The sequence below is a fragment of the Suncus etruscus genome, chromosome 19 (genome assembly GCF_024139225.1).
Source record: "Suncus etruscus isolate mSunEtr1 chromosome 19, mSunEtr1.pri.cur, whole genome shotgun sequence".
Classification (NCBI taxonomy): domain Eukaryota; kingdom Metazoa; phylum Chordata; class Mammalia; order Eulipotyphla; family Soricidae; genus Suncus; species Suncus etruscus.
The window spans coordinates 20,405,681-20,432,420 of NC_064866.1; the positions used below are offsets into that span (position 1 = coordinate 20,405,681).

General features: G+C 36.9%; 1 protein-coding gene across 2 annotated transcripts; it reads right to left on the reverse strand.

Annotated features, from left to right (window-relative positions):
* Nucleotides 1–990: 990 nt before the first annotated feature.
* Nucleotides 991–25,405, reverse strand: EXTL2 (exostosin like glycosyltransferase 2). Of its 2 annotated transcripts, none has more exons than XM_049765772.1 (5): nt 25,085–25,405; nt 22,307–22,378; nt 5,573–6,000; nt 4,100–4,170; nt 991–1,577 (listed from the first exon to the last, which is right to left on the reverse strand). In XM_049765772.1, exons 2-5 carry the CDS (start codon nt 22,309–22,311, stop codon nt 1,089–1,091), a joined length of 993 nt encoding a protein of 330 aa, XP_049621729.1. In that variant the 5' UTR covers nt 22,312–22,378; nt 25,085–25,405; the 3' UTR covers nt 991–1,088. The 2 variants fall into 2 exon arrangements, with proteins under 2 accessions (XP_049621729.1, XP_049621730.1); XM_049765773.1 differs by lacking the exon at nt 25,085–25,405 and adding an exon at nt 24,957–25,016.
* Nucleotides 25,406–26,740: the final 1,335 nt, after the last annotated feature.

Genomic DNA, 26,740 nt, shown 5'->3' on the forward strand with positions numbered 1-26,740 from the left:
TTTCTACCATAGCTTACCTGTTAATTTTTTTCTCTATGTATATAACCAAAAATTCATCATGAAGAATAATGTCTTGGATCTTAAAAAATAATGACTACAAGGGATTGTGCATGTATGATACATACATCTCTATATAGATAAAAACTTAAGTCTTAAAAATAAATATCTTAAAAATAAAGATCTTTCAACTAAGAGTTTGTTTACACCTCTGATGATTCCTATGTAATCATTCTTTCAGAAGTTATTTTGTTTTAAAACAATGCATACCTTAGGCAAAATATAACAATTAATGTACAATCTTAAATTCAGATTCAATGACAAAAATGTTTTCTGAATCTAGATAACACATTTACTCTTTGCTGCATGTAAGTTGCATATGAAGAACAGTGGCTCAATTTTTTAGATCCATGCAGTAAATGTTCACAAAAACCAGGCAAACAACTGGATATCTTTCAGCTATTAATATTAACCTCCTAGTCATAACAGATTAATCAGTAAAAATAAAAGTACAGATGGATGCATCAAAGCCATGCTGGGCTCAGTTAGTCCTGGGAAGAAAAGATTAAAAAGGAGGATAAGTAGCCACAAATTGTACACTTGTTTTCACATAGGGTTGAGACTCTTCCCTTCTCAGACAGCTTTTCACTACACTATAAGCTTTTGCTTTATGATGTACTTTAAGCTTCAAATAAGATCATCCTTTAAGGGAAAGGCTGGATATTCTGCAGTTTCTGGTTCTGGGAACAGCTTGCTATAGGTCCTTAAGGCAAATGCCAGAAGTTCAAGAACTTTTACAATAGTCTTATTTAGAATGTAAACAATAAAATTTCTGATGAAGGTGTTTTATTTGTGGATGAAATGGCTCATAGGAAGACTTATCTAGATAATGCCAGTCTCCTTGATTTTTTTCAAGTTCCTGGTGAATTTTATATCCTAGAAGTGCTGCAGACTAGTTTCTTTGTAGAGACTTCAGGAGATGATGAAAACTCAAGATGACACTTGAAAAATGCAAAACACCAGACACTCTGGAGAAGCTCCTTCAAATACTAAGCAGTTTTGATGCTTGTTTTTGCTTATTTGTTTTACTTTTACATTTTACTTTTGTGGTTGGCATATGGAAAACCAAACTGAGAAATCATAATGTTGGAATATTTTAAGGGCATGCTAGCATAGATACTAGCAAGCTTATTTATACAGTAAGACCTCTGCAGAAAGTGTTCAGCTCGGTGCCACATTCCAGAATAGCCGCCGTTGGTTTCTTTTTCTAAGTTGCCCATGTTTACAGGCTTCACAAATATCCCAGAAGTTTTTCCTGTATGCTTGGCAACGATAAAATTCATGGCAATATCATCACAGTTTTGTGTTTCATCTATTAAAGCATGGACGGCAGCAGGTTGTCTCTGAAAGAGTTCAAGGTATCTACTATTGAAAAACGATGCTCCAATCAACACCATGGAATACTGGTCACCATTTCCAAATCCTGGTGTTTGCAATTCGAAACCTCCATAACTGTAGATGCCTGATGAAGTAGAGACATGCTTTCGAGGAACAAATCCTACAATTTGATCAGGAAATTGCTGGAAAAGGGAGAAGCACAAAGGACAATTAAAGATGCACCTAATTACAGATTATATATGTTTTTCATGTGACTTTTTGCAACTGCATAAATTTATAAGTCAAGTTCCATCACAAGTTAAGACTCTCCAAAACCATAAGTTTTAGACTCACAGTATGCATCTATTTAAGAGTATCTGATATTTATAAATTCTAGTCTTCATAGTGCAGTACCTCAAAGTTTCAAATAAGAAAAGAAGTGTATAAATGCTATTTATTATAGAACAAAAAAGACATAAAGTAATTATTTTGGAAACATATTTTAGTCACTTAAGTACATAATTACTTATATTTTATTGATTTATATTAAATTAGTTTTATAATTTATATTTCATATAAAATAAAGATACTACCTTTTCCTTATTGATTTCAACATTCTTTAAAGTTATCAATTGATTTTTGACAATGCTGTCTGTCTATCTATCTCTATCAATTTCTTTCTATCTATCTATCTATCTATCATCTATCTATCTATCTATCTATCTATCTATCTATCTATCTATCTATCTATCTCTATCAATTTGGTTTTGGGGTCACACCTGACTGTGCTCTGGGATTACTCCTGGCTTTGCATTCTGAAAGCCCTTCAGTGGTGTTTGGGGTACCATATGAAATGTTGGGGATCATACCTACATTGATCATGTGTAAGGCAAGCACCTTACCCACTGTACTATATCTTTAGTCCCTGTATATATTTTTTAAATTACGATTAACACTGCATTATACATTATGTTTTAAGTACATATCACTAAAAGCCAACATGAGTATATACTACTTTAAATTCACTGGTAAAGAGCCAGAAAGATCGCTCAATAGATCGAGTACATGCTTTGTATGATTTAAACACTGAGACTACTACAACCTCTTCCTATTAACACCTAAGGCTGTTACATCCTAAGTAGCTAATTAAGAAAAGTTACTAGAGTGCAAATTAAGCCTTTGATTTATTCACACAGTGTTTAATTACTTGACAGGGCTTCAGAATATTTGTATGCTGTTCTGATTTCTGGTAATTGTAGTTCAATTAAAACAATTCATTCAAAAAATAAATAAATAATTCAGCTAAGATTACTTTTTCATCTTAATTTAATTAGTCAATTTTAATTGAATCACCATGAGATATACAATTACAAAGTTATTCATGATTGAGTTTTAGTCATAGACCGTTCCACTACCCAACCCTATCCCCAGTTTCTTCCATCTCCTCCAAAGCCTGCCTCTATGGCAGATATTTTTCTTCTCTGTTTCTCTATCTTATTCTGTCTTTGTCTCTCTCTTTTTTCCTTTTAGGCACTGTAGTTTGCAATACTGATACTGAGAGGGTACCATACATATCATTTTACCTCTTTTCTTGTCAAGAGCGATCATTTTCAACTATTATTGTCATAATGGTTCCTTCTCTGTCCTAACTCCCCCAACCCCATTCCCACCTTTGGGTAGTTTCCTGGCTCTCCTGGCCCCGGTTTTTACTGTCTTTGGGTAAAACTTAGTTACTATCAATACATATTCCATATGGTAGAGCTATTTAATAGGAAAGTGAACAATTTATGCCAGGTTATCTCATCTAAAATTTAGGGGATAAAAAATTTAAAATACTGCCATAATGGTATACTTTGTGTGAAAATACCATTTTTCTCTACCAAAATCACACATGGATGGGCAGATTAGTAACATTAATTGCTAACCAATGTCCTCAAAAGTAGGCTTAAATTTTATGAATATAGCAAATGCCTCTGTATTGTTCATTCCTTTTCATTCACTCCTGGCAGGTTCAGGACCCTTATGGATGCTAGGGAACAAACCCAGATCAGTTGCATACAAATAACGCAAGCAACCTATCTGCTGCACTATCTCTCTAGGCCAATAGATGCTTTCTTTTAAGGGAAGTTATATAAATGTTGACATAAACATATTATATAGTATATATATATATATTATACTTTTCACTTGAGACACGTGGTTATTGTTATGTGGAAGATAGGTTTGGATTCTAATCTTTGCTATGTAAAGTTATTTCCAATTGATTTGAGGGTGGGTTCGGTCACACCCGGTGGCAGTCAGGGGTTACTTTTTGCCCTGTGCTCAGAAATCACCCCTGGCAAGCTCGGAGGACTATATGGGATGCCAGGAATTGCACCATCTGTCCTGTATTGGCTGTGTACAAGGTAAACACCCTACCACTGTGCTATCTCTCCGGCCCCTCCAATTATTTTTTTTGAAAGAAATTTTCACTCATCTCTCCAGCATAGTAAACATGAATCAAACATGTATAAAGATACCTTTTTAGGTGAGCTTAACTGAGTACTTACACATACTTATTTAGGCATGTATAAATGATAACTTCATAACCATCTTACATGTTCATCTATCTTTTACATACTTTCTACATTATTTTGACTGAATCCCTCATAAAATTAAGTTGTTCTCATTAAACATGTGGGAAAGGCTTTATATTAAGATTTCATAAAGAATAAGCAACAAATACCTGCCAAACGGAGAAAGCAAAAACAAGGTCTTGGGCACTAATTAATGTGTCATCATCTACCATTAATACCGCTGAAATGAAAGAAAAAAGTACTTTAATAGAACATTTTTGAAATAAAACAAAACTGGTAAATATACAATGAGTCTATATAAAACATTAAAAAGTTCCAGACCAAATTAATAAACAAGATTTATTACTAGAGAGATGTATCTAGCCAAAAAAAAAAGTTATTTGAATTGTAGCTGTCTGAAGAGAAACTTATAATTTCTCATCTATCATCTTAGAAGATAGTTAATCTTTAATAAATGATACTGATTCTTTTAAGCCAATTAAAACTTTGTAAAACTGCTATGCATGTCTGAATAAAGAGGAGGTAACAAAAATACATTAAATATAAGATATATGGCATTTTCTATTTGGTTTGTGGGCCACACCTGGTGACACTCAGTGGTTACCCCTGGCTATGCACTCAGAAATTGCTCCTGGCTTGGGAACCATATGGAAAGTCGGGGATCGAACCCAGGTCTGTCCTGGGTCAGCTGCATGCAAGGCAAACCCCCTCCACTGCACTAGCGCTCCCACATTTTCAATCTTGGATGCTGCAATATGTTATATGGTATAGCTTCTTTCACAATGTTAACCTTCCCAACATTGTTATAAGATGTGATTTCCTTACCCTTTCCCTGGAAACTTTTTTTTTTTTGGTTTTTGGGCCACACCCGGCGATGCTCAGGGGTCACTCCTGGCTGTCTGCTCAGAAATAGCTCCTGGCAGGCACGGGGGACCATATGGGACACCGGAATTTGAACCAACCACCTTTGGTCCTGGATCGGCTGCTTGCAAGGCAAACGCCGCTGTGCTATCTCTCCGGGCCCTCCCTGGAAACTTTTTTAACATTTTGAAACCTGCCTTAAGATTTTCTTTTTTTTTTTTTTTTTTTGGTTTTTGGGCCACACCCAGTGGTGCTCAGGGGTTACTCCTGGCTATCTGCTCAGAAATAGCTCCTGGCAGGCACGGGGGACCATATGGGACACCGGGATTCGAACCAACCACCTTTGGTCTTGGATTGGCTGCTTGCAAGGCAAACGCCGCTGTGCTATCTCTCCGGGCCCAAGATTTTCAATGTATTTTCTTTTCCTTGTTTTTTTTCTTTTTACTCTTGAATGACACCCAGCAGTGCTCAGGGGTTACTCCTGGCTCTGAGCTTAGAAGTAGCTCCTGGCAGGCTCGTGGGACCATATGGGATGCCGGGATTCAAACCACCATCCATCCTGGATTGTCTGCATGCAAGGCAACACCTTGCCACTGTGCTACCGCTCTGGCCCCTCAATGTTATTTTCTTAAAAATAAATTTCTCTATTTCCTTCCATCACTTATGGCACAAGAAGGCCAGGGCCCCCACAGTTCTCTACTCCCGTGCAGCTCTGGTTAGTTGCCCGCCAGTCACAGAAAAAAACCAAGATGACAACTCACCTTTGGTTTCCAGTTCTGGAAAGGCCTGGAGTCTATTTCTCATCCTGTTGACTCTCTGTAGTTTGAAGATCACAGGAATAGGGTGAGGCCCTAGAGAATTCCATAATTCATCTGGACTCTTCTCCCCAATATTGTTCCATACCACAATCACTTTGTGCAGATGTGGTACCGCTTGATAATGATTTAAAAGTCTCAATAAGAGATCAGTTCTGTTATAAGTCTGCATAATGAGAGTGAAGGAATCCAGGGTGGACTTGCCCTGGGGTTTGATTTCCCTACGCAAAGTAAGTATCTTGTCCTCTTTGATATTAGGAAGCAAAGTGGTCAAAGCTCCGGCGACCAGGAGTAATACAAGGATGACAACCAAAGAGAAACGAAGCACCTGAATCCCCATCACTCTTCCAGGAAGTTTGCAGATATGACAACACCTAAAGTAGAAACAGAAATAAAATACAAGTATTTTCGCATTCTCTTGGCACAAAGAGATAGTACAGAGCTTGCCTTGCATGTGGCCGACCCAGATTCATTCCCTAGCATATGATCCCTTCACCCTGGTAGAAGTGGTTAGTGGTTCCTTATAGTTAAAAAAAAATAAATCTAAGCCACAATGAATTATTACCTTACATTTGTAAAAAAGACCTCTATCAAAAGTATTAGAAACAACAAATGTTATCAAGAATGGGAAGGGAAAAATCGGTTGCTAGAAATGTTAGACTAGAGCCAGGGGTAACCCCTGAGTGCCACCAGGTGTAGCCCCCAAAACCAAAAATAAATAAATGATAAATAATGGAAATTTCACAAAAGCCAGTGATACCAATCCCAGGATTTATTTGAAGACTATGAAAACATGAATTTTAAAGGTAGTGGCACACTCATACATGTTTATGGCAGTATTATTTACAAGAGTCCAAATATGAAACCATTGTAAATGCTGGATGAAGATCTCATATACACTAAGTAAAACATGATTCTATTATTTAAAGAACATGAAATTGTGTCATTTGGACAAGATAGATGGAACTTGAAGTGGCAATATTTTAGGAAGTAAAGGACAATAACAGATGGCTTCATTCATGTGGAACATAAAGAAGTAAAGCAAACAAACTGGCTAAAAATAAAACAATGGAATTAATTCTCTGTCTTGAGGAGAGGAGTGATAGGCACAGGATGGCTCTAGCATTGCAGATTATATGCACATAGAAAGTATAAAGCATAAACCTGAGATTCTATAAACTGAAAATTAATAATGATGAATCAAATTCTAAAAGAATATCAAGATAGGGCTGGGTAGAGTGCACACAACCAGCCATGGTTTGATTCGTGGCATCTCATATAGCCCTCAAAACACACCAAGAATGATCCCTGAGTGCAGAGCCAGGAGTAATCCCTGAGCATAGCTGGTGTAGCCCAAAAACAAACAAACAAAGAATAGCAAAACATGGGCTGGAGTCATCTTATAGCAGGTAGGGTGCTTTCCTCATAGAGTTGACCTGGGTTTATATAGTTTTGCATCCTGTTTGCTCCCCCAGGTTCTTTCAGGAGTGATCTCTGAACACAGAGCCAGAAGTAAGCCCTGAGAACTGCCAGGTGTGGGCTAAAAAACAAAACCAAAATTCCACCCTCCAAACAAACAAAACAAAAACTAAATAACTAAAAAAAAAAATCGTCAAAAAATATTTTGAGAAAAGAAGTAGATCTCTTAGAACCAAACAAAATAAGATTATTATTGAAGATTACAACTGATCAATAGTCTATCCTCTTACGACTCTTTGGTATAATTTCTCTTCTTAGGTTATATAACGCATAATTTCATCTATTCCTTAATACAGACAAATATAATAAAGGCAGAAGGCTACTTCCAATATGAGAAAGCTAACTCACAGCTATGGTACAGGGCCACGGTCACAGTCTGTTTTGCTACTTCTAGTTAGCTTTTGGTTTTCTCCATCTTGTGGAAAAGTGGCCTGTGTGGCCTTATGTCAGAGCTATTAATCATACCATTTATTTATTTATTTATTTATTTATTTATTTATTTATTTATTTATTTATTTATTTATATTTTTGGTTGTCTTCACTATACTCATGTTTTTTTTTTTTGCAAAATAATGTCTTTATTTAAGCACCATGATCACAAACATGATTATAGTTGGGTTTCAGTCATAAAAAGAACACCTCCATTCACCAGTGCATCATTCCTACCATCAATGTCCCCCATCTTTCTCCTCCCCCGCTCTCTGCCTGTTATTTGGGACAGGCATCCTACCTCTCACTCATTAATACTGTCATGATAGTTGTTAGTGCAGTTATTTCTCTAAATGCACTCACCACTCTTTGTGATACCTTTGCTATACCTTTCGTTTAATGTTGGGTGTTGCATCTAGGCCACAAGCAAACCTAAACCACAGTCCAAATCTTTCCACTCAACAGATCTGATTCCAAATAAAATCCTTTGCCTACCAAATGATACATAGCCTTTTTATTTTTTTTTTTTAATTAAAGAGACTGGGTCATGGTTGAGGTAAAGTGAAAAATCATATTCACATCATCTCACATGTTTAGCATTTTGAGATAAACTTTATAACTGTAGAAATGGCTTTTCCGCCTATTTTCCCCCTAGTTCAGCAAGGACACAGATACACTAAACAGCCAGTGTCTTTAACATCTTATGAAGTTTACAAGAACAGGGAATGGAGAACTCCAGGGGAGGAGGAATACAGGCTTAATTATGTGTAAGGAAAAAAGTGCTGATTCATAAGGATTTTTTTCTCAAACACCTAGAGAACAGAAAAGCTGAATAACTTTGTAGAGACCTTTTAGCCAGCTTTCAAGGATATGCTGTCCTTCCTGGACTTCTCTGCAACCTGCTCTTCTGTAAAGAAGAGCAATCTTGTTTTTCCTTTATATCATAGCCTCACTCGTAAGACATTAATAAAACAAATTATTTTTGAAGAAACCTCAGTTTTACCATGATTATTTTTTAAGGACAGTAATTTAAGGCGTTAGAGTTCAATGTTTTCATTACATGAACTTTTATTGGAAGAATACATAATATGATAATGTAGCCAACCAAAATCAAACATTAAGAATTAATAATATTGATTTAAAGGCCTTCAAAATCTTTCTCATCTGAATTAACAGTAGGTAGCATAAGACATATTTTTAGTTCTACATAAAAATAGGTGGATAAAAGAACTAAATAAACACCAGAGAATGGTACCAGTGTATACCCTAAAAGCTTTGATTTGATTTTCTATGGTTTAGTAGAAAATAGGATATTGTAAAATTTAAACAAGCAAATATTGATAGCTTATAGTCTAGAAAAAGGCACTCAATTTATTGCTATCATCTACTATACACACACAGATATATATATATATATATATATATATATATATATATATATAATCAGACATTTAATAATGTTTCACTTTGGGGGGCCGGAGCGGTGGCATAAGCCGTAGTGCATTTGCTTTGTTTGCGATAACCTAGGATGGACCGAGGTTTGATCTCTGGTGTCCCATATGGTCCCCCAAGCCAGGAGCGATTTCTGAGTGCATGGCCAGGAGTAACCCCGAGCATCACCAGATGTGGGCCACAAACCAAAAACAAATAAACAAAAAATGTTTCATTATACTCATATACAAATTCATTATACAAATACAAATAGAGTATTTGTATTTATTTTCTTATTTATTTTGCCACACTTGGTGGTGCTTAGGGGTTTCTCCTGACTTCACACTCAGGTATTACTCATACTGGGGTAAAAAGACTATATGGGATATTGGGGAATCAAATCAGGGTCTGTTGTGTGCAAGTCAAACACCCTTCCCAGTGTACTATCTCTTTGGCCCCACTTTAATCTCTATTTAAGTGGAAGTTTATATCCATGCTCATCATACAAATTTCATCTTTTGGATAGTTTCAAACCCCTAATCTAATATGTATAAAAGATGTTAGGGATGATATAAAAATAATTCATATCCTTTGAAATACAATGTAATTAATATTTTATGTAGTTTTATTAAATAGCATGACATAGTAAAATATATATAAATTTTAGTTTGCATTGAAGAGCAAGCATGAAATCTTCAGAGAGGGACTGGTTTTCAAGTATGAAAATAAAAGTAAGAATCTTATAGGAGGGGCCAGAGAGATAAAACAGCAGTAGGGCAATTGCCTTGCACACAGCAGACCCAGGACGGACAGTAGTTTGAATACCAGTATCCCATATGGCCCTCTGAGCTTTCCAAGAGCGATTTCTGATTGCAAAACCAAGAGTAACCTCTGAGTGCTGCCGGGTGTGACCCAAAAACAAACAAATAAACCTCTGAGTGCAGCCGGGTGACTCAAAAACAAACAAACAAACAAACAAAAAGAATCTTATAGGATGCAGTATAATGAAATAAATAGAAATCTGGAATTCTTTTTATTTAATCTCTATTTTTTAATTTAATTTAATTGAAACCATTGTGATTTAAAAAGTCCTTCATAGTTGAGTTTCAGACATACAATGAATCAGAGCCAATCCCACCACCAGTGTCGACATCCCTACACCAATTTCCCAGAGTGCATCCCATAACACCACCTCCCCCTGCCCCCTAGCCCGCTAGCATAACAGACCCATTTTACGTTAAGATTGTTAAAATTTGGGTCTCTTGATTCCATTGTTGATTTTGGCTTGGATATTTAGTTCTGACCTTTTCTTTTTAACACCACCAATGCACCTGAGACCACTTGGCTCCTGGCCCCCATACCTTCATATTTGTGTTTCTTTTCCTCCACTCAAATTCTTGCTTTCTCCTTACTATACTCTGGGGCCAATTTCTCCCATTTAGAGAAATCTGGAATTCTTGTTTTTGTTTTTGTTTTGGGCCACACCCGGCGGTGCTCAGGGATAACTCCTGGCTATCTGCTCAGAAATAGCTCCTGGCAGGCACGGGGGGGGGGGGGGGGACCAAATGGGATGCCGGAATTCGAACCAATCACCTTAGGTCCTGGGTCGGCTGCTTGCAAGGCAAACGCCGCTGTGCTATCTCTCCGGGCCCGAAATCTGGAATTCTAATGTGAGTCCATTAGAAACAACTTCAGGATAGGAAATAATAGTTCTTTCTTACCATCTATCTGGCTATAAAGTTATAGCTTTATTTATTATTTAATTCATATCTTTGAACCAGAAGTTAAAGAAATCTGGGGAATCACATCTTACTTGGTAAGTAGCATGAAGTAAATTTAGGCACCTCCCAATTCACTTGTCTTCTCTTCTAAACCATCCTGTTCAGGTTTTCTTTAAAACATTATATCTTCATATATTTACTACCAAATTGCCTCATTCAAAAAAGGACTTGAAGGGCCAGAGAACTAGTACAGTGGGTAGGGCATTTATTTGCCTTACACAAGTTGGCCCAGGTTCACTCCTCCAGCATCTCATATAGCTTCAAATACTGCCAGGAGTAATCATGAATGCAGAGCCAGGAGTAAGCCCTGAGCATTGCTAGGTATATACCTCCAATTAAAAAACAAGAAACAGGGGCCGGAGAGATAGCATGAAGGTAAGGCATTTGCCTTGCATGCAGAAGGACAGTGTTTCGAATCCCGGCTTCCCATATGGTCCCCGAGCAGGCCAGGAGTGATTTCTGAATGTAGAGCCAGGAGTAATCCCTGAGCGCTGCCGGGTCACCAAAAACCAAAAACCAAACACCAAAACCAAAACCAAACAAACAAACAAAACAAACCCAAAAGCCAAACAAACAAACAAATAAAAAAATAAGAGAGAAAAAGGACTTGACAGCCTTTAGTCTATTCCCTATCTGCTCTTCTCCTATCTATGATGACAACTGATTAAAATGAACATAATAAATGTCAGCAAAATGAATAAAAATCTTTTTCCTCATGGGGTCTTAGATATAATATTGTATAGCAGCCAAGGTGCTCGGCTTGCATAGAGCCAACTGGGTTTGATCCCTGGCATCCCAAATGGTCCCACCCCAAGTCACTCCCACCAGGATAGATTCCTGAGCATAGTCAGGTGTGGGTCCAAACCAAACCAAACCAAAATTACACAAATTCATCTTTTTCTTCTAATTACCTGAAAAGACAGATATTCCAAAATACTAGTATTTGTACATATGCTGACTTCTTAGTTCTTTGAGAGAGAGCACATTTTTTGTTTTTAATAGCTATTCTAGTATATTTTACACCAAAAATTTTCCATTGGCAATTGTGTTCTTTGGGACCGTGGCATTGATTTTGGAGATGAGAGAGGAAACACTTGCAGTCCAGTGGGCTAATGTTAGAACTGCTACTAAATAATCTACATTCTATAATGTACAGAACAGCCTTCCCTCCGCCCCCTATCCCTATCCCTCCCCAGAAAAGAATGGTCTGGTTTTTGGGGTGGGTAGAAACTGGAATAATGAAGCTTAGTAATTTCTGGTTAGCTTACAGAAGGTAGATTTGGGCGTGGAGGGTCTGAGTAATCTATTTTTTCCTAAAAAGGAAGCTGTGAACCTAGTAAGTTTAAGATCTTCCGAAACCCAACCTAATGTTCAAACATGCTCAAGTTAATTTGACTTTCGTCTTTTTCTAGTTATAGTTTGCCCAGTAAGATACACTTGACATAAGGATTATAAATCTGAAATCTCTGAAAACTCCTCTGCAAGTTACTACATCCCTAGGAGGTTAAAACCTCATCTCTAAAATGGCCCTATTTATACATACAAATAAACACAGAAAATTAAAGGAAGCCAAATTCCTCCTTTTAAAGATAAACATCTAGGTGTAAGGTAATGCAGTTCCAAAGGTCCTGCAGTTGCAAGTAGCTAATCACAGCAGAGGTAGAACAGGAATCTTATCTGATGGCATAGTCTAAGTCTCTTCCTTTTGTGTTAGGGTAAATCCTACAAGGTTATGGCAAAAGAGGACACTTTAATTAAGGTATCAGAGAGAGAGTATAAATATTCATACTTAATTTACTGGGAATAATGTTTATGACTTTATTAAGATGAGGTTCACTTATCATACATAAAGTGAAATGTTCAGTGGCTTGTAGAATCTTTACAAGGATTGTGCAGCCACTACCAAAATCAAATTCTTAACATTTCGACATTCCCAAAGAAAACTCATCTCACATTGGTGGTGACTCCCCTATGTACCACCTTGAAACCACAAATCAACTTTCTTTCTACATAGTTTGTATATTTTCTAAAAATGGGATCATATAATTTATGAGTTTTGAGCGCATTTTTCACTTAGCATATTTTCAAGCATCTATGCAATATTGCATGTATCATATCCTATTCTCTTTAAACTTGCAAAATATCTTCCACTATATAGATGTATTTCTTTTTGCTAACTCTTGGTGGACATTTTGATTATTTCTACATTGTAATATTTTATTTTATTTTTATTTTGAGCAAAGTGGATTACAAATCTTTCACAGTAATAATTTAGGTACATAGTGACATTGAATCAGGGGCATTCCCACCATCATACATTGTGATATTTTAAATAATGCTGTACGAGCAACCATGTACAAGTGTTTATGTGGGGGGCCGGTGAGATAGCATGGAGGTAAAGCATTTGCCTTGCATGCAGAAGAACAGTGGTTTGAATCCCAGCATCCCATATGGTCCCCGTGCTTGCCAGGGGCGATTTCTGAGCATAGAGCCAGGAGGAACCCCTGAGCGCTGTTGGGTGTGACCTCCCCAAAACAAAAAGTGTTTATGTGAACATATATTTTCTTGCTTTCCTTCTTTCTTTATTTTTCATCTTCCTTCCCTCCATTCCCCCTTCATGCTCCCCCACTCTTTCTCTTTATCTCTTACTCTTTGTTTTATTTCACCACTTCAGGCAATGTCGGGTTTACACCTGGCCATATATTCAGGGATCACTGCTAGTAGGACTCATGGTATCATATGTGGTACATTATCTGCTATACCATCTCTCCAGCCAGTGAATATATATTTTCACTAGAAGTGAACTGCTAGGTCACTGTCAGAAAATTTAAATATCTGAAAATTAAGGTTAACTTTTGGAAGAAAATTATTTGACATTTAAATTTTTTTTTTGGTTTTTGGTTTTTGGGTCATACCTGGCAGTGCTCAGGGTTACTCATGGCTTTATGCTCAGAAGTCACTCCTGACAGGCTCAGGGGACCATATGGGAGGCCAGGATTTGAACTACCGACCTTCTGCAAGCATACCTCCATGCTATTTTTCCGGCCCCTAACATATTTTCTTTAAAAATTTTTTTATTGTTATTGGTTTTGTGGCCAGACCCTCAGTACTCAAAGACTACCATCCACTCTTTTCCTCTTTCCACAGGTGCTTAGCCCACATTCTTAAATATGAACAGAAGTTAGAATGGGAAAATAGATACTCTATGAAGAAACAATAACATTCTTTAGTGTCTCTAATGTATATCTTTTTTTTTTTTTTTGGTTTTTGGGCCACATCCAGCGCTGCTCAGGGGTTACTCCTGGCTGTCTGCTCAGAAATAGCTCCTGGTAGGCACAGGGGACCACATGGGTCACCAGGATTCGAACCAACCACCTTAGGTCCTGGATCAGCTGCTTGCAAGGCAAACACCGCTGTACTATCTCTCCGGGCCTCAAATGTATATCTTTAAACAAGGCCAGATAATTTGAATTTTCTAAGACTAATTAATGAGTTATTTACAAATTCCTTTAATCAAAATATCATAGAAGGACATTATTTTATTTATTTATTTATTTATTTATTTTTGTTTTGGGTCACACCCAGTGGCGCTCAGAAGTTCCTACTGGCTCTGTGCTCAGAAATCGCTCCTGCCAGGCTCGGGAGACCATATGGGATACTGAGAATCGAACCTGGGTCTGTCCTGAATTGGCTGTATGCAAGGCAAATGCCCTACCACTGTGCTAACTCTCCAGCCCCAGAAGGACATTATTTAATGGAGAAAATTTTTTTCCTTAGAATTGGTTATGTCAGAGTGGAAAAAAAAAACAAACAGTATTTATCATATTTATTCATGAAGAATTAACTCATGAATATGTGGGAACACTACATGAACAAAGATTAGTCATGTCTGCCTCACGGATAAGCAATGAGCAGTTTGATATTGTACACTGAGTATCTGTCATTTTCTTATGATGTCACAGATAGTAAAACATTTTTAACTAGGGGCCGGAGAGATAACATGGAGGTAAGGCATTTGCCTTGCATGCAGGAGGATGGTTGTTCAAATCCCAGCATCCCATATAGTCCCCTGAGCCTGCCAGGAGCTATTTCTGAGCATAGTAGAGCCAGGAGTAACTCCTGAGCACTGCCGAGTGTGACCCAAAAAAATGTTTTTAAACTATTTTCTGCTATTTCACTATAAGATTTTACAGATCGCCAAAAAACATACTGATTATATGATATAAATGTTTAGATAAAGACCCTCAGAGATAAATTATTCCAAGGAATCAAAACACAGACTTTTCTTCTCTAGATATTCAAGAAGACTCAGAAAAGACAGTTACAGATGATGATGTGAAGTTATGGCCTGGTTATGAAACATGCAGCTAAGAAACATTGTTCTAGCACACAAAGGAGCATGTGCTGCAACAGTCAAAAAAAAAAAAAAAAAAACCAACTTTCCTCCTCTAGTACCTATGGACAACATGTGTTACTTGTGCTTTTTCTCTACTCACCAAGCCTTTCCCACAAAACCTTTCCCATCTGACAAACTCTTTTTTTTTTTTTCCTGACAAACTCTTTATGCCCAGAATCTCTTGTAAAATGCCCTTACCTGTGAATTTTCCTACCACTGCTCTCTACCCTTAGTGCTTTGGGAATTGGGACCATAGGGCTCTGAGACCATGTTTTCAGTTATTATGACTGTTGACTGGGCCCCTAGATCCTTTACAAATAGGATTCTGTCTTAAAGCTAGATCATTAATCTTTATAATCAAGAATACTATCTATTCTGTTTTTTCTTTATTTTTTTTGAGTAAGCAAGCACTCACAACTCTTCTGGTTGAACAGAATCAGTGTCTATGCTTAAATCTGAAAAGAAAATGACAGCCACCAACTCTTCCCAGGTAGTCTGGTCCAGGTTGAAAATTCTGGGGAATTATGGGGAAGGGGTGGACATATTCCCCTTTCTGCTTGAAGGCACAGCAGCCCACAGTTAATCTTGACAGTCTCCAACAGAAATGGTCCAGCTTCATGATTGAATTCATGATATGAATCTTCTCAAGTGTGATCAGACTACAGGCTCAAACTGAAATATTCCAGTCTCCACCCCCTACCAAACCCAACAGTTCCCATCCATATCCACCATTTTCCTAGCAGAAAAACAACCCAGCTCCTCTATTAAGTTCCAAAAGAAAATGATGGCCACGGATTCTTCCCAGGTAAACTAGTCTGGGTTGAAAACTCTGGGGCCTTCTATGAAAGTGGTGGGCAGATTCCCCTTTCTGCCTTAAGCAGAAACAGCAGACTATTGCCAACTCAACACCCTCCACAATTTAACCTTATTAAACTGCCAAATCACCACATTTATTGCTTCCATTGCTCTGGGCCCTCTTCCAGATCTATCTATAGATCTTGGGCTGTGCAGTTGCAAGCAAGCCACACCATACCTCAAAATTTTCATAGTAGTGTCAACTTAATGGGAAGGATCACAATAATGCTGATGGAAAAGTTGTATAGAAAAAAGTTGTATTAAAAAACGTCAAGTTCAGTGAGTTTAAAAAGTAACACAGAAGTCTACTAGCATCAACCACAGTAATTCCTTAGACTTAGACAATGACTTTAGTATTGCCATTGAGTTATTACAAATTAATGCTTATTAATCTAAGTTTTTATAATTTCATTTGCTTTTTTTGTCGTAAAAAACAATATGATGTAAATTTGTGCCTGCAAGGGGGAGTCTAGGTCAAAGGGTGGGTGGGAAACTGGAGACACTGATGGAGGAAAAGTCACATTCACGACGGGATTGGGTTTTGGACATTTAACACCTAAAACAACTGTACTCTGAACAAGTTGGTAAATTATGGTATTGTAGTTAAAACTTTTTAATTGTATTAAACTGTATAATGGGTAAGAAATGCCTGAAGCATGGCCATAATAAATCCAAATTACATGCAAAGTAAGTCACAGTTAAGAATAGATAGTACCCCTGAAACCATCCCTCCCTTAAAAGATCCCGCTTACCTCCTCTAGGAACCCAAGAAAGACTGCCCCAGGATGTGGCAAGCTAAGTGATAAGCTGATTTAAGAGGCTGAACAGCTAGGAAGTTGCTTTACTTAATTGTCTATCTCCTAGGCAACACGAAAATCTCCAGTGGGAGGAAATTTGCCTCACAGCCTTTTCATGCAAAGCTCACACTTGCAATATCTGTTTTCAACACCTATGGAGATGAATTTTGCAAAATTCCCTTCTTTATTGTTTCTTATTTTCTCTAAAATTTTCATCCTTCTTTACTGGAATGTTCAGGAAGGTTAATATTCTCTAGTCACATATCCAGCCCCCAATATCTGTGCATGCCTTCTGTGTTCAATGTTCATCTTTTTGCCTGTTCTCTTGCCAGTCTCCCTGGTGTCAATATATTTTCCAGTCTATGAACCTAGAAGAAGATTAGCTTCACCTCACAAATCTCATCTTGGGAAGAAAACAAGTCATGAATCTTCAAGCATAAAGAGGTCACACAAGTCACCTTTCTGCTTTTAGTTTTGTGGCCAAGTTATTTGATGAATAAAAGATGACCCAAAACTCTACTCTCCCCTTTACAATATTTCAAAGACATTCTGCTTTAAAATACTTTTGACCTTCCTTGTTCCTAAGAGTCTCTTGAAGAAAATGAAATGATTTACCTTGGGGGAAAATCATTAGATGTTAAATATCATCCTTGTATAATTTCTCCAAACTTCTAAGAGGTAACAATAAATAACTCACTGGCAGTGTCCCCGACTTAAACATAATAAAGGCAAGAACGTTGTGCCAAGTGTGGGAATGGAATTCAGTCAAGAGTTATAAACTAAGAAAAACCTTGACTTCAAGAAAACTGACAGAAGAAAAAAAAACTAATACTCTAAGTCAAAACACTGCCTAAATCTGTTTGCCCTTAGATGCCTCTCTTATTTAAAGTTTAAGTGGCATAAACTGGAATTTGCTTCATTACAATTTTCAGAAGACCAGCAAGAGCAAAGAAATGGTAATTTTTCTTCAAAATTTTTGGGAGTGGACCTCAAGGGGAGCAGGGATGGAAACTGGGTTGTCTGCATGCAAGGTAAGCCCCTTATTCAGTGTACTATCTTTCTTGTCCCTAGAAAAAAATGAATTTATTTAACCAAGATCCATATCACAATTGATCCATATTGTTGTCAATTAATAAATGATCCATTCAGAACACTGTTCAATTGATCTCAAACACAGAGAAATATCCAAATAAATCAATGACCTTAGTATGTACTTTTATTAGTTATTATGAGTTCTTTTCTGATTTTTCCTATTCCTAAATAAATAATTTTTGCTATTAAGACAAAATAATCTATCTTGTAAGTTTAAAAACTAATGAGTGTTAGTAAAAACCTTGGAAGAATAGATGAGCCCTTACAGAGAAAAACTGAAAGGAAATTAATTAGCAGGAGAGGATTACATTCATAGAAGTAGGGAAAGTATGTATGCTATGTTTGTGCTATGTAGTGATCTGGGAAGAGATCTTTACTTTTGGTATTTCCCCATAATCAGAGAATTAATGGTTCTTCACTTGTTATTTTAGAAATGTCAGGCAACTTTCCCTACTTCTGTGAATGTAATTCTCTCCTGCTAATTAATTTCCTTTCAGTTTTCCTCTGTAAGGGCTCATCTATTCTTCCAAGGTTTTTACTAACACTCATTAGTTTTTAAACTTACAAGATAAATTATTTTGATTAATAGTAAAAATTATTTATTTAGGAATAGGAAAAATCAGAAAAAAACTCATAATAACTAATAAAAGTGCAAACTAAACTAAGGTCATTGATTTATCTGGATATTTCTCTGTTTGAGTTCAATTGAACAGTGTTTTGAATAGATTATTTATTAATTGACAACAATACGGATCAATTGTGATATGGATCTTGGTTAAATAAATTCATTTTTTCTAGAGACAAGAAAAGGGGCTTACCTTGCATGCAGCCAATCCAGTTTCCATCCCTGCTGCCCCTGTGGTCCACTCCCAAAAAGCCAGAAATTTTCTCTGAGTTTAGATAAAATACTGAGTGTAGAGTCAGAAGAAAGCTCTGAGCACTAGTGCATGTGGCCTCAAAACAAAATGAACAAAAACATAAATGAAAAAACAAAATAGGATTCATCTTTTCTACAGAAAATTATCAAGCTACATATCACGATCAGTTAAAATCCTGTTATTTGGAGGGCTGAATCCTGCCCATACCACATTTTGAAACAATAATTCTAAAATAAAATTGCTAAAATATATTGGTGAACAATCATTTACTGCAATATCACATTTGAATATAAATATGCTGCTGTGCAGGGTCACTTGTCTCTGCAAGATACAAGGAAAGACTTTCTATTCTGATTACATTAAAGATCTAATTTTCTTGCTGGCAGCCAAGAAGCACAAACCATTTCATTATAGTAAAGCAGGTTAGAACCAATAGTAAAGACAACATTTAAAAGAGGGATATGGGGGCCGGAGAGATAGCACAGCAGTAGGGTGTTTGCCTTGCACAAAGCCTATCTGGGACGGACCGAGTTCCATTCCCAGCATTCCATGTGGTTCCTGAGCCTTCCAGGAGCAGTTTCTGAGTGCTGAGCCAAGAGTAACCCTGAGCACCACCAGGGGTGACCCAAAAACAAAACAAAACAAAAAAACAACAAATAAGAGGGATATTAGACATTAAGTGCCTGTATCTCCACCCCCTTATTTTATAGCAAGGTCTGGCATTTTATATTTCTCTCTCTACAAAGACATTATTTATCTTCTTAATATTTTTCAGGTAGATATTTTCAATTAGCTGGATTTGATTTATCACTATTTATTTAAAAGGAAATGATATATGAGTAATATACAAGATCTTTATGGTGTCAGGTATGAAAGACATGAGAGCCTCATGCTCTATGACTGTCCTATGTAAAGTCTTTTAAAAGCCCTGCCATGTGTTATGAAAGCAGATAATATGGTTCTTTCTATACTGAGAGCATATAGGTTTGTATTATGCTTGCTAAAAATTTCCTCCAGCCTTATACATTTTCCCTGGAACTGACAATTAATTGTGGCTTTTATATGACTAAGATGATGATATTTGGAGATGACTAATCCAGTGGAAACCTATTAGAAGGAGTAGGGATGACTTTTTTCCTAAAAGGAACATCCATGACTTTTAAGGATCTAAGGATCCCTAAACTGCACCCTAAGAAAAAATCTTGAAATAGAAAACCATTTATAGCTCAGTGAAGTGCTATACAAAATGATTTCCAGAAATGGATCAAAAAGAAATCAAGTACATCTGCAAATATTACTTGTACTGTTACTTGATACTTGAGCCTTCCATTTGAAGTGTTTTAGTCTCAGGAAAGTGGAGAGATAACAGGAATGCTGAGTAAGAAAACATTTGACTTTTCTATAGATCAACATGAAAGACTGGTTTACAGAATCCCATGTCAAAACCACTTCTTTACAGGAACTAGATTTCATACACATTTAAAATTTTAGATATCACACTTGATATAAAGCAATCCCAATTTACATAATTTTAGATGATAATGATATAGATTAACTATAGGTAAATTACTATGATAATGAGATTTATCGTTTCTATCAACAATTTAACAGGTTATGTACAAATGTGTGTTATATAGATATTGAATATAGATAGATGAAAATCACTGATAGCCAATGTAAGCTATGAAATTTAGGTGAAGGTCAAAATATCCACAGTAGATAGTGTTTTGCCCATACATTTATAGGCTTAACAAGTACCTAAAAAATGTCAGGTTATAGGGAATTCCAACCCTTACGGACTTTGCAAAACTAACATAAGTTATTAGATGGCTTCCCCCTTTTGTTCACAATACCTCAAATTGGTCATGTTTCAAATCTTCAGAAAATCAATTAAAACATATCTACGGGCCCAAAGAGATAGCACAGCAGCATTTGCCTTGCAAGCAGCCGATCCAGGACCTAAAGTGGTTGGTTGGAATCCCGGTGTCCCATATGGTCCCCGTGCCTGCCAGGAGCTATTTCTGAGCAGACAGCCAGGAGTAACCCCTGAGCACCGCTGGGTGTGGCCCCAAAACCAAAACAAAAAAAACAAAAAAACAAAAAAACAAAAAGACCATATATGCTCCCATTTTGTAGATAGGATATCTGAGAAAGAGATTAATTTTTTAAGTTACAGAAAGAGTGATGAGTCACAATACACTCTCAACAAACTCGAGCCACTATATTTTCGGTATTCTCTGCAGTATCTATTTTCAGCTTTGTTCTAGCATTTTATATATACTGTCATTTGTTCCAGAACATTTCAACTTTACAGTATTGAGTTTTTTCTATGATTTTCATTTGTATTTCAATGCATCAGCTCTACAAGAAGAAGTACGATATTTTCTCATTAGACTTGAGAAAGAAACTTGGCTTGAATAAGAAACTTTATTTATTTTTTTAATAAATTTTATTGTGACCAAAGTGAATTACAAATATTTCACAGTAATATTTAAGGTACAAAGTGACAATGAATCAGGGCCATTCCCACCACCAATACAACCAGACTTATTTTAAATGTAAATTATCCATGTAACAACTACCTTTAATCATTAATTTATCATTCATAGATCAAATAAATTGATTTAATTACAATTTGGAGCCCATTCATTAATGAGCAGAGTTTAGTGAACAGCACAATGTGGGAGGCCAGATGATTTTTTAGGAGGCCAAAGGATTTAGTTATGAGCAGTTAAGACTTGGTAGTGACCCAGAGAGGAATTGGTGCCTGAGTTTGATACTGAGCCTGGTTTTCTCACTGACTGACTAACTTGGACATCAACTTTTTCTTTGTTCTTTTTCTAGATAAATAAATTACTTCTTTTATTTGGTAGGGATGTTCAAAGATTATTCCTGGCTCTGTGATCAAAAGATACCCCTACCGATGCTCAGGGGAACTATATGTGGTGCAAGGACTGAACTAGCCAGTGAAATGCAAGACCACTGTCTTAACTCTGGTGCTATTGCTCCAGCCCTGAGTAGAGCTCTTATTTTAAAGAAAAGAAAATCACCTTTATAGAAAGTATTTTTCCCTCATCTAACAGTATGGTACTTTGCCTATGTTCATAGTAATATCACTCAAATTACTCAAAGGTAGAGACAACCCAAATGTTCACCAACATGTAGAGAGATAAATGAAATGCACACATATGCTAAGAAATATTATGTGCCATTTTAAAAAGATGAAAATTTTGATTCATGCTAACAACATGGATATAACAACTTGAGGATATTTTATGCTGTAAAATAAGCCACTTAGAAAAACACATATACTAGAATAGTAAAATGCATAGAAACAGTCGAATGATAACATACTAAGGCCAGGGGTCGGGGGAACTGGGAAGCTGTTTAATAAACAAAATTTCCATTTTTGCAAGAAAAAGATTTTCAGATTAGATGCTCTACAATGTGAATATACTTAAACTACTGAATGTACTCTTAAAATAGTTGTCAACTATTACTTTATATGCATTTTTACCATTAAAAATAATAATGATACTTACCTCATTATGGTACAGTTTTAATTTAAAAAGTTTTATGACTTCAGTAACTGATAGGAACAGGTCCTCTTGTTACTATTAAGGAAAATAAATATAATTAAAAGATATTTCTTTTAACTGAAGATTGAAACATTGTTGTTAATATCATTGTGCATAGACTTTGAATTATTTTTAGAAATAAAAACTGCTATTCTGTGTTTTAAAAATTACATTTATGAAAGAAGAAAATATCTTCCTGTGAAGTTGCTACTCTATTTGTGTTTTCATATTTCTCTCATATCCTGCAGCAGAATAAACTCACTTTATCCTGTCTAATGTGTTGATACATCTAAAACTAGAGCATTAAAGCAGATGGAGCACTGCCTCTGAAAGTTCTGTCAGTCTCTTCTTTAATTTGTATTTACTTTCTACACTTTTTTTTTTTTTTTTTTTTGGTTTTTGGGCCACACCCAGCGTTGCTCAGGGGTTACTCCTGGCTGTCTGCTCAGAAATAGCTCCTGGCAGGCACGGGGGACCATATGGGACACCGGGATTCGAACCAACCACCTTTGGTCCTGGATCGGCTGCTTGCAAGGCAAATGCTGCTGTGCTATCTCTCCAGGCCCTACTTTCTACTTTTTAAAGTCTGTATTTTTATCTACCATTACAACATGTCCGTCACTAAAATGTCACAGTAGAGTGAATTTGAAACCTCTAAAAAACTATCAGGTCTAAAACAGGGTTGCAGACAAATGCCAGTGTTGATTATTGAGAAATGCCAGATTCCCCTTCTGCCCCTTAGTGTCTCAAAGTCCTCAATGACAAAACTGGTAATTGGCTTTTTTTTCCTCCCCCTGTCTTAAATCCCCTCCCCACATCTAATAGGCTGCACAGTTAATCTAGTACAACTGAGGAGACAAGTTCGGGGTCAAAATCTATTAAGCAATGATTATTACTATAGCTTCATTTTACAATCTTGCAAACCCATTCAATCTGATCACTTATGAAGAAATTGGGAATTCTGATCAGACTTTTCAATACAGCATCTAACTGCCTAAGAGCTGAAAAATCCTCTTTTATATTTCATGAGATAAATTGTTCAAGAAGCATTAAGAATGCTTTAGTGGGGCCAGAGAGATAGCACAGCGGTGTTTGCCTTGCAAGCGATTCAGGACCAAAGGTGGTTGGTTCGAATCCTGGTGTCCCATATGGTCCCCCGTGCCTGCCAGGAGCTATTTCTGAGCAGATAGCCAGGAGTAACCCCTAAGCACCGCCGGGTGTGCCCCCCCCCCAAAAAAAAAGAATGCTTTAGTATATATATACTCATTGAGAGATATTCTTCTTGAATATTATAGTAAGGTCATTCCATATATATGTATATATATCTTCTTTGAACAGTTCTAAAATGCTAAACTGATCTGCCCTCTACAAATAGCATCTTCCTATAAAATCTCTCCAAGGAAAGAACTTTGATTTATTTTTCTTTGTAACCACCCCATTCCCCTCTTTATTGATCTAGTTCATAGTCAACATACATTGCATGAGTGTTAAAAGAATCAAAGAAACCAACTTTAATTTTCAGATGACAACATACATTGACAAACAGGATAGATATTATTTCAGGATAACAAAAGTGAGAGTGCATTGACATAACCATTTTCCAGATTATAGAAGTTTTCATATTTAAACACAAATTTATATTTTCAATACCATGGCATTGGACTTTTTTGGTGTGTGTTGTTTGTTTTGGGGACACCCCCGGGGGCTGCCCAAGGCTCTGTGCTCAGGGATCAGTCCTGGCAGGCTTGGGGGACTATATGGAGTATTTGGGATAAAACCCACGTTGGCTTCATGCAAGGCAAATGCTATTCCATGAGTATTAAAGTTGGTAATTATATGATCCATGACTCCAATATGATAAATGACATTGAAAGAATGCCCTCAAAAATATTCTAATCTTGAATCTTCAAGTGTGGGAAGTGGGGGGAATTTAGGAATTCCAGGAAACACATTTAAACTTCAATTTCTCTTACTTATTTCAAACCTCTTTAAAAAAAAAAAAAAGCAGTGGAATTTCACCATAAATCAGACAATCAATTTTTAAGTTGTATAAAATGCAGAATTTATTTTCAAAGGTATATTTCAAAAAAATACAGACTTCATCTGCAACTGACCTTGAATTAATGAGACTGCTGGAAACCAGCTGCTAAAATTTGTTTTCTCTAGCCTCTCCATCCTCCCCTCCACCCTATGTTACATCATATTGAAATAAAATAGTTTGAGAGAACAATTCAATGACCGTGGAAATATTTATTTTTATCCTCCTGTGCACTTGAAAGGTTTAACCAAGAGTGCAGCAGGAGTAAATTCCAGACCACAATTCACCTAAGTGTCCTAAATATAAATATAAATGCTATTAAGGAAAGCCATTTCTGCTTAGATTAAAATAATGACAATTCCCTCAAGAAGGCCAAGACAAAAATACTCTTTCCATAACTTGATTTTTACACAACCGTTTAATTTGATCCTTTAAAAAAATATGGTAGAATAACAAATCGCATTTTCAGGGATAAAAATCACCGAATCACTATCTCACATTCTCATGAACTGAGACAAAAAGTGCATATCCTCCTAGAAAAATATTGTAATGGGAGAGTAATTCGGATTTTCTTACCTCCAGTGTAGACGATTGCAAGGGACCAACCGATTTCTTTGCTTGCAGTTTGGATTGCATGAAACGGAAGGGGCGTTTCGTTTGCATGTACTCTCCCACTACACACACAACACACACACTTTCCTCACCTTAAACCCAGTCAAGTGCATTCTTCTGCAGACTTATCTCCTATCTGGAGACTGAACGTCCTGCAAAATGCAGCCTGCAAAGTGAACCCCAGAAATTGGAAACGGTCCCAGATCCTTTTTCCCAGACGCTCTCACTTCCTGTTCCACCAAGAGGTGGTTCCCCAGAAACCTGGGTTTGTAGTTTCCTGCAACACACACCCTCCATAAAACCAATGCATGCTCCTTTCCATCTCTTTTTTCCCCAAGGTGACAACTTTTAATCAATTATCCACTTGATTTACATCTGCCCAGATAATTTCCCGTGAAAGCTGAAGATGCAACGTTGCACAGATCTCCCCTGCAAACGTTAGGACCTCCCCCAGAGTCGCCTCCCTGCACTCAGCAAATCCCTGGAATCCAGAGCAGGAATGTTTTCACTGCACTTTCTCTGCAATAGAGTGAAGTGGATTGGGGATGATTGGGGATGAAGCCACGCATGGATTAAATAGTACATGCTAGCACATGTCTGGGAGGAGTTCGTTGATTGTAATGACCTCTGGGCCCGGAGAGATAGCACAGTGGTGTTTGCCTTGCAAGCAGCCGATCCAGGACCAAAGGTGGTTGATTCGAATCCCGGTGTCCCATATGGTCCCCCGTGCCTGCCAGGAGCTATTTCTGAGCAGACAGCCAGGAGTGACCCCTGAGCACCGCCGAGTGTGACCCAAAAAAAAAAAAAAAAAAAAGACTTTGCACATTTTTGCAAATTCTTCCCAAAGCTACTGATAGATTGTTTCATGCAGTGGCAGTTAGAAAAGGGTCTGAATGAATGGGGAAAAATAAAAAATAAAAAAATGAATGGTACCAGGACCAAACAGCCTTATAAACATTAAGTAGAAATAAAAAATAATCAGACAAATGCCAAACCCAAAGTCAACAACAACAGAATGGATACCCAACCTATAAGAAGCTAGACACAGAGGGGAACAGTGACATTAGCACTCTGGGGGGCAAAGGAGGGAAATATGGGGGGACACATGCTGGGAAAAGGGGGTGGAGGGAGGACACCCTGGTGGTGGGAATGGCCCTGATGCATGGTCACTATGGACCTGAAATATTACTGTGAAAGGTTGGCTATTCACTTTTGGCCACAATAAAAATTATTTAAAAAAAACTAAACAAAAAACTAAAAAAAAAATAACTCTACAAGTAAGAAATAAAACCATTTCTGTAATTTTTTATTTGAAAAAAAAAAAAAAGTAAATGGTACCAGGGGCAAGCAATCTCATGAACACCGAGTAGAAATAAAAAATGATCTAACTTAAACACCAAACCCAAAGTCAACAACAACAGAATGGATACCCAATCTACAACAAGCTAGATACAGAGGGGAACAGTAACATTAGTACTCTGGGAGGCAAAGGAGGGAGATATGGGACACATGCTGGGAAAAGGGGGTGGAGGGAGGACAACTCTGGTGGTGGGAATGGCCCTGATGCATGGCCACTATGGACCTGAAATATTACTGTAAACGATTTGTTATTCACTTTTGGCCACAATAAAATTATTAAAAAATAAACAAAAAGCTAAAAAAATAACTCTAACAGTAAGAAATAAAACCTTTTCTGTAATTTTTTATTTAAAAAAAATATAAATGGTACCAAGGGCAAGCAATCTCAT

What these genes read in the sequence shown, in the direction of transcription:
- EXTL2 (XM_049765772.1), bottom strand. An exon ending in TCCAGAACTGGAAACCAAAG is followed by an intron (nt 4,171 to 5,572) that starts GTGAGTTGTCAT and finishes CTTTCATTTCAG; the next exon opens with CGGTATTAATGGTAGATGAT. An exon ending in TTGCTTTCTCCGTTTGGCAG is followed by an intron (nt 1,578 to 4,099) that starts GTATTTGTTGCT and finishes TCCCTTTTCCAG; the next exon opens with CAATTTCCTGATCAAATTGT.